This window comes from Zophobas morio, unplaced genomic scaffold (assembly GCF_036711695.1).
Source record: "Zophobas morio isolate AGI-343-1 ecotype UQ-CSIRO unplaced genomic scaffold, CSIRO_AGI_Zmor_V1 ptg000022l, whole genome shotgun sequence".
In the NCBI taxonomy this organism is placed as follows: domain Eukaryota; kingdom Metazoa; phylum Arthropoda; class Insecta; order Coleoptera; family Tenebrionidae; genus Zophobas; species Zophobas morio.
The window spans coordinates 6410791-6424264 of NW_026972127.1; the positions used below are offsets into that span (position 1 = coordinate 6410791).

The window sequence follows — 13474 nt, forward strand, 5'->3', positions numbered from 1 at the left end:
TCGTTACAATTACAACAAAATACTTACTTTTACATCACGAAACGTTCGCAGAAAGCAATAAAAACAACAATAAAAAGTTAGCCTTGTCAACGCTATTTGAAAAAAAAAAAGTTGTTGAAACAAGTTGTGCATACTGGTAATTATGTAGTTAAAATTCCTAACTTCTCATAATAATTATAATCAATTTAGCTAATTTCTCAAAAACGTCAATAACACAACATTAGCATTAACTTGGTAATTTTATTTAAAAAAGTACTAATAACAAAGCGAAAACATTTAGATAAATGAGGAGGTTCCACGCCAAATGGTGTTTAAATCAGCTTAATAACTTCGTAATTTCACCTACTAGTAAAAGAAGATCGTTGCAAAAACATAATTATTTGTCTGTGACGGTGCAACACGTGAATGCACGTTGCTATTTGAAAAAAAAAAAAAGTAGCACATCTGGACAACAAAAATAACATCATTATTATAAAAACAGAATTCTGAAACTCTTTTCTAAGATTAATTATTATAGCCCTTGTGATTTATTTCGCATATGTTTGACGCTACTGACTCTTGAAATTTGTGGGTCAGTAACTGTATTTTGTCAAATAACTGCATTACTTCAGTAAAAACCCATACTATTTTAGCGCAACGACAGTTTCTTTGTGAAGCACGCTATACATTGTTTCCACAAAATGATAAAACTATCTCTTGATGCAAACCAATTTGCAGAAAACGAACCTTATCAAGCCGTATTTCTGTAAAAATGGAGCGGCGGCGCCTCTTTATACGATCGCATCACTTAGAGGATTTTTTGAAAGCGCCATAAAGCCCAAATCGTCGTCATTTAGATCTCTTTTTTATTGTGCGATTCCGCTTTATTTATATGGTAGCGAGAGAGATATTCCACAATCCAGTACACATAATTCGAAAGTATACTAAAAAATGCATTTCCAACAAAAAACGCTGTTACGAATCTGGCTCACTTCCAAAAATCCGCATCACCTGACCCAGAGAAGCTCGGCGCCCTTGAACTTTCCACCGCTTTAACTAAATTTCGCCGATATTCCGAAAATAACGCGAACGTTATATTAGCATGCGCATCCAACATTAGATGATACTTGATATTAATAGCTTAGCAAACAAAACCTGATGATAGTGACAAATTGCCGTTGACACTTGCGTCATGTGACGGTAATCCGCAAACCTGGCAATCTTTCAATATTTCCAACCCCGGCGAAAAGCTGGCAGAGGGGAATCGCCAGCGATAAGCTTTCCAGGTTTTAATTCGGAGGAACATTAGATTCTGCGGTTTGCCAAGTTTATTCACCTCCTTGCATTTTTATATTAGAAAAGAACACCGTGAATAAAGTTCGTAATCCTTGAATGATCAAGCCGTTATGTACTCGAATGTACGTTTTTCCAATGGAGGTTTTACTTTTACCCGCAAATGAGATACTACGGTTCAATCGGACTTTCTCTTTTCGCATTGAAATATCTTTAACAATATAATACTCGAGACATTTGAAATGGACGCCTGCCGTACGCATACTTAATCTTTACATAATCTCGGGTGAATGCTCATGTCTTAATACATTTACATACAATTATGAAACGTCGACGAGCCAATTTATATTCATGGGTCATAGAGAAAAGGAGCGGACTTTGGTACCGTTTCCCTCGAAAATAATCCGAAACGGAAAATAGGTAATTAGAGAGCACTTTCCACTTGGAAAACGAACAAAAACCCTTCAGAACTCGCCCGTCCTGATAATCTAATAAAACAGGAAGCCTCTCAAACAACGTCACGTTTTAGAGCATTTTTATATGATTTCTCGGAGTTTTCCCTCAGTTCACTTCCACATCCTTTGATTTCATCAAACGGTATCTGCTTCAAGTGGACGATATTAAAACTCAATTTTTCAGGAAATAAACTCGACGGAATTCTGTTTGTTCGCGAGATTTGATTTATGTAAAGAGATTCTTCCTGAAGGTGGGCATTTAATCAAGTATAAACGCAATAAATCAAACCAAATTAACTCCCAACATCCTGGACGTAATAATAAACCTGGCAATAAAAATTCATTTAAACACTATATGGGGAACGATGACTAATAAACAAGTCCGGGAGGCACATTTTTCGTCCTTAAGCGAAGAACAAGCGAAATACCAAAGCCAGGATTGCCCGTTTTGGCGATTTAGTCAGGCGAAATGAAAATTATGGCCAATTATTTAAAAATATGGATCGGAGAGAAAAATGGCGACGGGATTGATGAGGCGTTGAAGCGAAGATAACACGAACACCGGCACCCAAAACAACCTGTGTTCGAGATAAAAAGATCTAGTTCAGAGAATGTTACTTTTGAACAAAAGTAATGCGCTGTATTATTATTATTATTTCAATATGGTCTATAATTGAAATCTCGAGATCTATTGTTTGTAATTAAAAAATAGTGCAACGAATTTTTTTTTTCGAAAACTTGAAAATTACTATTTTTAAACTGTGGTATTTCGGATACAGGTGTTTAATAAATGAAAATGTTTCTAAAATTAAAAATAAAATTTTTTTCATTACTTCTGGTAACATTGTTGCAACAATATTTTTTTAATTTGTAAAAACAAACAAAATCAAAAAAACATGCTTAAGTATTTTCATTATTTAATTACACTTATGGAACAAATATTTTTCAGTTTTCCAGTTAGTTAATTCTCTCTATTTTCTTCAGTTTTAAGTTAGCTAGTACTAGCCCTGCCCACCCACCCTTTTTTTAGAGGGTTTATCATTTATCAAAATCAGTCTTATATTAGCAAGTATTTGTTTTCAAAATTCAAAATTCCGCACTATTGGAATTCAAAATTTTAAAATTCTTTGTTTGAGAAATATTTGAGATTGATGGCACTACGATTCTTTAGACTATGTTTTACATTTGTACAAAATTTCATCTATCTGAAGTTATTTGTTCAAGGTGTTTGGTTTATTTCGCAATTTAAAGTTTGCTTGATATGATTATAAAAAAATGAGAAATGTTTTCGTACATACAGAACACTCTTTATAGTTGAAAATAATTTTAGTATATAGTCTTCAACTGACTGTGCAACTTTAGTTTTAAACCTTTTTTTTTTATTTTTTATAATTAATGAAATATCGAGGAACGTGCGTTTACTGACTCAGCCTGTATATAAAAATAAAAACTAAAGTTATATGATTTTCAAATCGTGCTTAATAAATTTGTACGCTCTTTTTGTAGCATACCCTATACACAGTTTATTTTGGAAATTCCGATGCCATGTTGCCACGTTATTCCAATTTTCTTAATTTTTTTTGGCAAGGGAAGAATTCACAAAAAATCGAAATGGGGTTATTTTTAAAATCCGTCTTACAATATTTTGTGGAGGGATAAAAAAGGTACCATTTAAATAAAATCACCCTGTATTTTATTATTGCAAATTGCAGCAACTATCAATTGTAAATATAGCAAATACTTCACAAAAAAGAAAATAAATGCAGGAGTTCTATTCGAAGAACCTGAAATATCGATATTTGAAAATTGTAAGGTTTTCGTTTTTTTTTTATAAACACTGTAAGATAACTCAACAGCGATTTTTTTGTGAACTTTTCAATTGCTAAACAATTTCAAAAAAATTGAATAATGTGGCAACATCGCATCGCAATTTGAAAAATAAACTGTGGTTGTAAAACCTAAAAAGCGATCAATCAAAATAAGTAAAAAATTAAAAATATATAGGATGTTTCATTAAAAAAAATTGTGTTGCATTTTAAAAACAGAATACTCTGTATCGTTAAAACTTTTAGAATAAGGTCCTCAAAGGACTCTAATAATAATTAATGAGACATCGAGGAACGCGCACTTAGTACCTCACCCTGTATATTGAACTAAATAATTTTCTAGAGAAGACGAAATTATTCTACCATTCTTTAGGCTAAGTTTTATATTTGTACAAAATTTCATTTATCTGAAGTTATTTGTTTAAGATGTTTGATTTATTTCTCAATTTTAAAGTTTGCTTCATATGAGTATAAAAGAGTGAGAAATCTTTTCATACATACATAGAGAACACTCTATATAGTTGAAAATAACTATAGTATATGGTCTTCAACCAACTGTGCAACTTCAGTTTTAAATCTAATTTTATTTCTTATGATTACTGAAATATCGAGGCACGTACGTTTAGTGACTCACCCTGTATATTATAAGAATAAAAACTAAAGTTATATTATTTTCAGATCGTGCTTAATAAATTTGTGCTTTTTTTCTAGTAGCACACGCTATAAACACATTTATTTTTGAAATTCCGATGCGATGTTGCCACATTTTTCCTATTTTCTTCATTTTTTTTTGTAATGGAAAAACTCACAAAAAATCGAAATGGGATTATTTTTAAAATCCATTTTACAAAATTTTGTGGAAGGATAAAAATGGTACGCGCTTTGTACCAATTAAATAAAATCGCCCTGTATTTTATTATTGCAAATCGCAGTAAGTATCACCGTTAAATATAGAAAATACTTCACAAAAAAAAGAGAACTAAAAATAGACTAAAATGCAGGGAGTTCTTTTTGAAAAAACTGAAATATCGATATTTGAAAATTTGTAGAGTTATCTTTAAGATAACCCAACGGCGATTTCGCAGCGATTTTTTCGAAAATGTTGCTTCGTGACCATCAACATGCTATATTTTTGAAATCAGCGTGTCGAGATTTACGTCCTTGAATTTTTTCATAATTTTTAGACAACTTTTTTAAAATTGAAATTTTTTAGTGGTTCTTCAAATTTCGCAAAAATTTTGACATTTTCGAAACTCAACTAAATAAATTTTATTGTCGATTTCGAGCTCTAGAACTCAGATCTGGCTTCGGTTTTTCGATACCTGCAGCCGTTTTTCCAGAATCGACCGTTGAAATTTCGGAATTTTTGAAATTTTCAAAAATTCGCATTTCGCAGCGATTTTTTCGAACATGTTGCTTCGTGTCCATCAACATGCTATATTTTTGGAATCAGCGTGTCGAGATTTACGTCCCTGAATTTTTTCATTATTTTTAGACAACTTCTTTAAAACTGAAATTTTTTAATGGTCTCCCCTTCTTCAAATTTCGCAAAAATTTTGACATTTTCGAAACTCAACTAAAAACATTTTCTTGTCGCAGTAACTACCACCGTTAAATATAGACAATACTTCACAAAAAAAAAGAGAACTAAAATTAGAATAAAATGCAGGGAGTTCTTTTTGAAAAAACTGAAATATCGATATTTGAAAATTTGTAGAGTTATCTTTAACATAACCCAACGGCGATTTTTTTGTGAAGCTTTCATTTGGTAAACAATTTCAAAGAAAATTGAAATAATGTGGCCACATCGGATCGGAATTTGAAAAGTAAACTGTGGTTCTAAAGCCCGAAAGTGAGCAATCAAAATATCTAAAAATATATAGGGTGTTTCATTAAAAAAACAAAAAATTGCGAGACAGAACACTGTATCGTTTAAACTAAGTAATTTTAGAATACAGTCCTCAAAGAAGTCTAATAATTAGTGAGACATCGCGGACGCCCACTTAGTGATCCACCCTGTATATTGAACTAAATAATTTTCTAGAAAAGACGAATTTATGTTATACGAAAATCGGAAATTTTAAAAATTTTAAAATGATCTCAGAAATTAAGAAATAACCAAACACCAGACAAGCAAAACTGATACGTAGCTCTCGATATTTTTGCATAAATATTAAAAATTAGAAATTCTTAATAATTGTTTTTTAATTTGAAATATCAAAAATACTACGCTATTGTTTTACAAAAATTTAATTTTTTTATTTTGAAAAAATGTTGCAAACTCTCTACTGCACTTATCTGATAACTAACGTGTTATCTTTCCAGTTTTCAGAAAAATGTATTGAATGGAGGTTAGAATGGACAATTACTCTAGGTAAAGCTGACGTAAATTATCAACTTTATTGTGATTCATCTGTTTTTTGATAAAGATCTGAGCTTTGAAAAGAAACTTTTTTTTAGTTGTCAAACAGGCTACATCTGAGAACATTATTGCTCTATCCATCAAAATAGTACTTTCTTTTTTTAAATGTGCAACGACACGAAATTTTTAAGTACGTCCCAGGCACGGGATTCTACCTGTTCCTAGTACACTGTCATTAAAGATAATACAATTTAAGCGGATAAAAACTTTGCAATAATATTTACTTTTACATTTTTACCAGTTCCAAGAGATAGTATAGTGAATCATGATTATTATTACTACAACTGACAACAAACAACCGGAAGTTTTACACTTTATAACAATGAGACATTCAAACTTGGGCCCGTTCTAACCAGCTGAGAAATAATGATCCCCATTCTGCCTTCCCCTAATCGTTTATATTCGCGCTTCCTTTGAGGAAGAAACCAGTTTACCCCAAAATCCACGAAAACCTACTAAACACCAACAACAAACCCCATACATCAGCTGGTCACAACGACCTTAGAATCTCCCCGTCATTGTTTCCCCGTTCTTCATCCACTTACTGAATCGAACTGGCTGCCTTTTGGTCCACCCTGTTGCGACGGGAAAATGCTGACGTTGTTGGGAGCGGCCCACGAGGCCGGCCTGGGATTCCATTTTTTGTTCCCGCTCAAGAACCCCTTGGATTCGAGGGCGGAGGGGTGTCTCAAAATATTGTTTTTCATTTGTCCATTACTGCCCCACATGTTAGCACTGAAGCCACACAAACACTTCACTTTTCACTCATCTCGTGAAAATTTCTGGATCCTACGAACACGCCACATAACGCTACAACTTTTCCTCTCGTGAATCTTATCAAAAACAAACAGGGGGTGGTTGGATGTGTGCGCGTTTGTGTCACTTGCTCAACAAGTTACAAGCGCTATAAATTACGTCGTGAATAAGAGGATGAGTATTGTTGGAACTTATGGTTTCGACTAAATTTAACGTAATAACAATGATGTTGGGCAAAACGTGATAGCGGCGCATTCCTGATCTTATCAGGAATGATAAGGTATTCTAATCCGTTTATCCAACGCCGATGGAGTACGTAAGACGGTTTTTCGCGTAATCGACAACTAGAATGCATTGAAATTAACGATTTCATGCTAATCTAGTACTTGTACATTTTTTGACTATTGTGTGCTTATCGCAAAGTAACTGATTTCACTATTTTTTTTAAATGCGGAAATGATAATGATACAGTTGACGAAACGTTTGTTGTAACGAAATTTATGAACCCGATGTAAACATTTATTTAAATTACAACTTATTTTTATTACGTTTGTTTCGCTTACAAAAATTCACATTTTTTTATCCCAGCGATTTATGGCGCATTGTTTGAGTGGCCAAAGATAAAAGTATTGCAAAAATGTGGTACAATACAGATAGAAATGACGGAATGTAAAACAATGAAAAAATTCTGAGTGGGATAAGGATTTACTTTGTTCTATTTACCTAAATCGGCACATTTTATTAAAGTACCGACTTCATTAAAGCCCATTTAGATTCATCTATTCCGTTCTCTGGACTACCGTAAAAGACGACAAACAGCCGCAGTACTGATGAACATCTAACTTTTTTTTACTGCAGTCAATCAGGCTGAGATTTAATCCCTGATAATATGTAATATCAAGATATGCCTATGATTGATGAGTCTTAAGAGAACATTAATTGGCAGTATACCTTTGTAAGAACTTTTACGCAGTACTTACTACGAAAACAAACTAAAAAGCGTAAGAAACAATAACACCACTTGTAGTTTAGTTGTATACAAATGTTCGCCTATTATCAAACAAGTCCGATAAACAAATCAGAAATAAGGTGGTTCAACAGGTCAATTGACTTCATCATCTACCTATTGACTATCACAATGATTCTTCGATTGTTGAAATATCACGCCTTTGAAAGTCAATTTTGTCTTTCACCAAGCAATGTTTGACAAGTTCTGATAACATAGATAAATCTAGTGAAAACCACACGATAATAGTTAGATGGCGACACGTGTGTTAATAATAACTCCCAAAATAGTTGACCTTGCGTAATCGCTATCAACTGTTGTCAATGCAGCCATCGACCGGTTTCGTCAGTCCAAGGCGTTGCCATTGCATCCATCGATCCGTTTCGCAGCCCATCACAAACCGTTTCTACCGAATCGAAGACAAGTTTTATCATGTCCAAACCGGAAAAGGCTTCACTTGAAGCAAATATATTCGCTTACGTTTTCGTATCATGTCTTGAGACCAACATCCAAAGTGATTCTATCAAAAGTTAATTAACTTATTTATGAGACAATTTAAAATTTCACCGTCACTCCTTCAACAATTTCATTTTGTTACTATACAAACACTCGTATTAAAGTGAAGTGTACATTTTCATTTCTAATCTACATCTAATTACCGATAACATAACCTCACTTTTTCATGTTGTAGGAACTTTCACAAATGCACACCTTGAACCATATGTTATCACAACGCCGAGTCCCAGACACTATTAATTAGACTTTCACGGGTTAAAACTTACTACAGAGGCCGTCAACCTCAATTACTTTAGCGGAAATATCGTTATTGTCTTTCAATTTTTGGCGACGGGTGGTCAAAAGTGGGCAATCCCTGAGAATACGTAAATATTCCATAAACTAAGAAATTTTTATTTATCAAGCGCAAGCTAGATTTTTATTAAACCATTAATCTCAGAAATTACTAGACCCGAATATATTTGTATTAGGAATAAGGTGTAGATAGTAAAACGACAACCAAAATTTGTCTGCTCATCCCACCAATAATGGAACGTCGTTATCTCCAAATTTTACAATAGTAAATGTTATTAAGGGTTTATACAACACGTACTCCTCCATTTGTGGTTTATGAATCCGTTTTGAGTTTTTACCTTCGTCATCCAGATTTTTTGGAATAAATTAAAATTGTATAACAACAAAATCGTATGCTTTGAAATCTTGCAAACGCTCCAAGGTCATGTTCCTCTCCCCAGGAATTGGTGATGTTATCCCGCAATTTTGTCGAATATTTCAATATCAAAAAGTAACATAGTTCTGAACTTGTGGTTTATGAAACCGTGTTGAATTTTTGGAATTTTCGGCTTTACGATAATTCATTTCAGTTTCAAGATTTTCCATTTTTTAGTCTTCAAATTTTCGATTCCTCGGGTTATTCATTTTCCGATGTTTTAGTTTTACGATTTTTCAATTTTTCGATTTTAAAATTTTCACGTTTCTAAATTTTTAATTTTCCGATTTCTCAATTTGGTGATTAATCGCTTTTTAATTTTCTCATTTCTCGATTTCTCAATTTTTCAATGTTGCGTTTTTTCAGTTTTCCAATTTCTCGATTTTTCGATTCTTCAAATTTTCGATTTCTCGGGGTTTTTCACTTTTCTTTTTCTCAATTTTCCGATGTTTCAGTTTTACGATTTTTCAATTTTTCCATTTTTAAATTCTTCGAATTTTCACGTTTCTAAATTTTTAACTTTTCTATTTCTCAATTTCTCAATTAATAAATTTTTTGATTTTCCCATTTTTCAATTTTTTCCACTTCAATTTCGATATCTCGATCTTTCGACTTCTCGATTTTACATTTTTCAATTTTTCGATTCTTCGGTTTTTAGATTCAATTCTTTTTCATTGTTCGATTTCTTGATTTTTTTCATTTTAAGTTTTTCAATTTTTAGTTTTTGATTTTGATTTATTTCGATTTTCCAATTTTACGACTTCTCGACTTTTCAATTTCTAAATTTTAGACTTTTGATTTTTCAATTTTTCGATAGGTATTTTGCGAGTTTTCGATTTCTCGATCTTTTCATGTTTCGATTTTTCCATTTCACGGTTTTCGATTTTTCGAATTTTTCGTCTCTCGATTTTCGATTTTTCGATTTTTTCATTGTTAGATTTTTCGATTTTTTTCATTTTAAGTTTTTCAATTTTTAATTTTTGATTTTGATTTATTTCGATTTTCCAATTTTTCGACTTCTCGATTTTTCAATTTCTAAATTTTAGATTTTTGATTTTTCAATTTCTCGATAGGTATTTCAACTTTGTTTCAATTTGTTTTCTTTCAAATTTTTCAATTTTGCGAGTTTTCGATTTCTCGATCTTTTCATGTTTCGATTTTCGGTTTTTCAACATTTTAATTTAAAATTTTTTTAAATTTTAGATTTTCGATTTTTCAGCTCTTTTATATCTAGATTTTCAATTTTTGTTTTTTCAATTTTACGATTTATTAGTGGGTGGATTATGACATTTCGGTTTTTCGATTTTTGCTTTTTCAATTTTACGATTTATTAGTCGTTGGATTATGACATTTAGGTTTTTCAATTTAAAAAATTTTTCAACTTTTCGATTTCCCAATTTTTCAACATTTCAGTTTTGGGAACTTCTCAATTTTCGGATTTTTCAATTTTTCGATATTTTAATACTCCTATATCGACTTTTTGATGTTTCGATGCTCAATCTTTGGATTTCTCAACATTTCGGATTTAGTTTTTCAGTTGTTCAATTTTTCGATTCTTCTGATTTTAGATTTTTCAATGTATCGGTTTTTAAATTTTTCGAATTTCCAGTTTTTCTCGATTTATCGAGAAATCAATGTTCAGATTTTTTCATTTGAGGGTTGTCGATTTTTTAATATTTCAACATTTTAATTTTAAAATTTTAGATTCTCCGATTTTACAGCTCTTTTACATCTCAAGTTTTCAATTTTTATTTTTTCAGATATACGATTTATTAGTGTTTCGAGTATGAGATCTCGATTTTTTGATTTTTTTTATTTTTCAACTTTTTGATTTCCCAGTTTTTCAACATTTCAGTTTCGGGAACTTCTCAATTTTTCGATTTCTCGATATTTCGGATTTCGTTTTTTAGTTGTTAAATTGATCGATTCTTCAGTTTTCAGATTTTTCAATTTTTCGATTTGTCGATTTTTTTTTTCATTTTAAATTGTTCAATTTTCAGCTTTTCGATTTTGGCCTATTTCGATCCTCGACTTTTCGATTCCTCGATGTTTCAGTTTATAAGTTTTCGATACTGTAATTTTCCAATTTTTTCAGTTTTAGATATTCCGATTTTTCAGTTCTTCGAATTGTTGGAATTTTTAAATTTTTGATTTTTCCATTTTTGTTTTTTCAATTTTACGATTATGACATCTCGGCTTTTAGATTTTAAAAATTTTTCAACTTTTCGATTTCCCAGTTTTTCAACATTTGAATTTTGGGAACTTCTCAATTTTCGTATTTTCAAATTTACTCTTTAGATGTTTCGGTTGTTCAATTTTTTGATTCTTCAGTTTTCAGATTTTTTCATTGTTAAATTTCTCGATTTTTGGAATTTTCAATTTTTAGCTTTTCGATTTCTCAAATTATTTTCGACTTCTCGACTTTTCGATTTCTCAATCTTTGGTTTTTCGATTCCTCGATGTTTCAGTTTTGAAGTTTTTCATTTTTCAATTTTTCGATATTTTAATTTTTCAATGTTTTAAATTTTAGATATATATTTCGATTTTTCAGTTCTTAAAATTGTTCGAATTTTCAGTTTTTCTGGATTTATCAAGAATTCAATTTTACGGATTTTAGATTTTTAAAATTTTCAGCTTTTATATTTCGGTTTTTCGATTGTTGTTTTTCCAATTTTACGATTTATTAGTGGTTGGATTATGACATTTCGGTTTTTCGATTTTAAAAATTTTTCAACTTTTCGATTTCCCAATTTTTCAACATTTCAGTTTTGCGAACTTCTCAATTTTCGGATTTTTCAATTTTTCGATATTTTAATACCCCTATATCGATTTTTTGATGTTTCGATGCTCAATCTTTGGATTTCTCGACATTTCGGATTAAGTTTTTCAGTTGTTCAATTTTTAGATTTTTCAATGTATCGGTTTTTAAATTTTTGGAATTTCCAGTTTTTCTCGATTTATCGAGAAATCAATGTTTCGATTTTTCATTTGAGGGTTTGAATATTTCAACATTTTAATTTTAAAATTTCAGATTTTCCGATTTTACAGCTCTTTTATATCTCGAGTATTCAATTTTTATTTATTCAAATATACGATTTATTAGTGTTTCGATTATATGACATCTCGGTTTTTTGATTTCTAAAATTTTTCAACATTTCGATTTCCCAGTTTTTCAACATTTCAGTTTTGGGAACTACTCAATTTTTCGATTTCTCGATATTTCGGATTTAGTTTTTCAGTTAAATTTATCGATTCTTCAGTTTTTAGATTTTTCAATTTATCGAGATTTGGAAGTTTCGATTTTTTCATTATTCTATTTCTCGAATTTTCAATTTTTCGATTTGTCGATTTTTTTTTTTCATTTTAAATTGTTCAATTTTCAGCTTTTCGATTTTGGCCTATTTCGATCCTCGACTTTTCGATTCCTCGATGTTTCAGTTTATAAGTTTTCGATACTTTAATTTTCCAATTTTTTCAGTTTTAGATATTCCGATTTTTCAGTTCTTCGAATTGTTGGAATTTTTAAATTTTTGATTTTTCCATTTTTGTTTTTTCAATTTTACGATTATGACATCTCGGCTTTTCGATTTTTAAAATTTTTCAACTTTTCGATTTCCCAGTTTTTCAACATTTGAGTTTTGGGAACTTCTCAATTTTCGTATTTTTAAATTTACTTTTTAGATTTTTCGGTTGTTCAATTTTGCGATTCTTCAGTTTTCAGATTTTTTCATTGTTAAATTTCTCGATTTTTGGAATTTTCAATTTTTAGCTTTTCGATTTCTCAAATTATTTTCGACTTCTCGACTTTTCGATTTCTCAATCTTTGGTTTTTCGATTCCTCGATGTTTCAGTTTTGAAGTTTTTCATTTTTCAATTTTTCGATATTTTAATTTTTCAATATTTTAAATTTTAGATACATATTTCGATTTTTCAGTTCTTCAAATTGTTCGAATTTTCAGTTTTTCTGGATTTATCAAGAATTCAATTTTACGGATTTTAGATTTTTAAAATTTTCAGCTTTTATATTTCAGTTTTTCGATTGTTGTTTTTTCAATTTTACGATTTATCGAGAAATCAATGTTTCGATTTTTCATTTGAGGGTTGTCGATTTTTGAATATTTCAACATTTTAATTTTAAAATTTCAGATTTTCCGATTATACAGCTCTTTTATATCTCGATTTTTCAATTTTTATTTTTTCAGATATACGATTTATTAGTGTTTCGATTATATGACATCTCGGTTTTTTGATTTCTAAAATTTTTCAACTTTTCGATTTCCCAGTTTTTCAACATTTCAGTTTTGGGAACTTCTCAATTTTTCAATTTCTCGATATTTCGGATTTAGATTTTTAGTTGTTAAATTTATCGATTTTTCAGTTTTTAGATTTTTCAATTTATCGAGATTGGAAGTTTCGATTTTTTCATTATTCGATTTCTCGAATTTTCAATTTTTCGATTTGTAGATTTTTTTTTCATTTTAAATTGTTCAATTTTCAGCTTTTCGATTCCTT

General features: G+C 30.6%; 1 protein-coding gene across 5 annotated transcripts in view; it reads right to left on the reverse strand.

Annotated features, from left to right (window-relative positions):
• The window catches only part of LOC135133488 (serine/threonine-protein kinase 26-like), a 147562-nt gene that overhangs the window by 42154 nt on the left and 91934 nt on the right, over window positions 1-13474 (reverse strand). For 2 of the 5 annotated variants that reach the window (XM_064061921.1, XM_064061922.1), the window contains exon 2: window positions 6521-6764. The exons of 1 other annotated variant lie outside the window; for it this stretch is intronic. In XM_064061921.1, the coding sequence (XP_063917991.1) occupies window positions 6521-6703 (183 nt within the window). In that variant the 5' untranslated portion in view covers window positions 6704-6764. Of the gene's footprint in view, window positions 1-6520; window positions 6809-13474 lie in introns of all 5 variants that reach the window. 2 more of the 5 variants (XM_064061919.1, XM_064061920.1) reach the window with 1 other exon arrangement.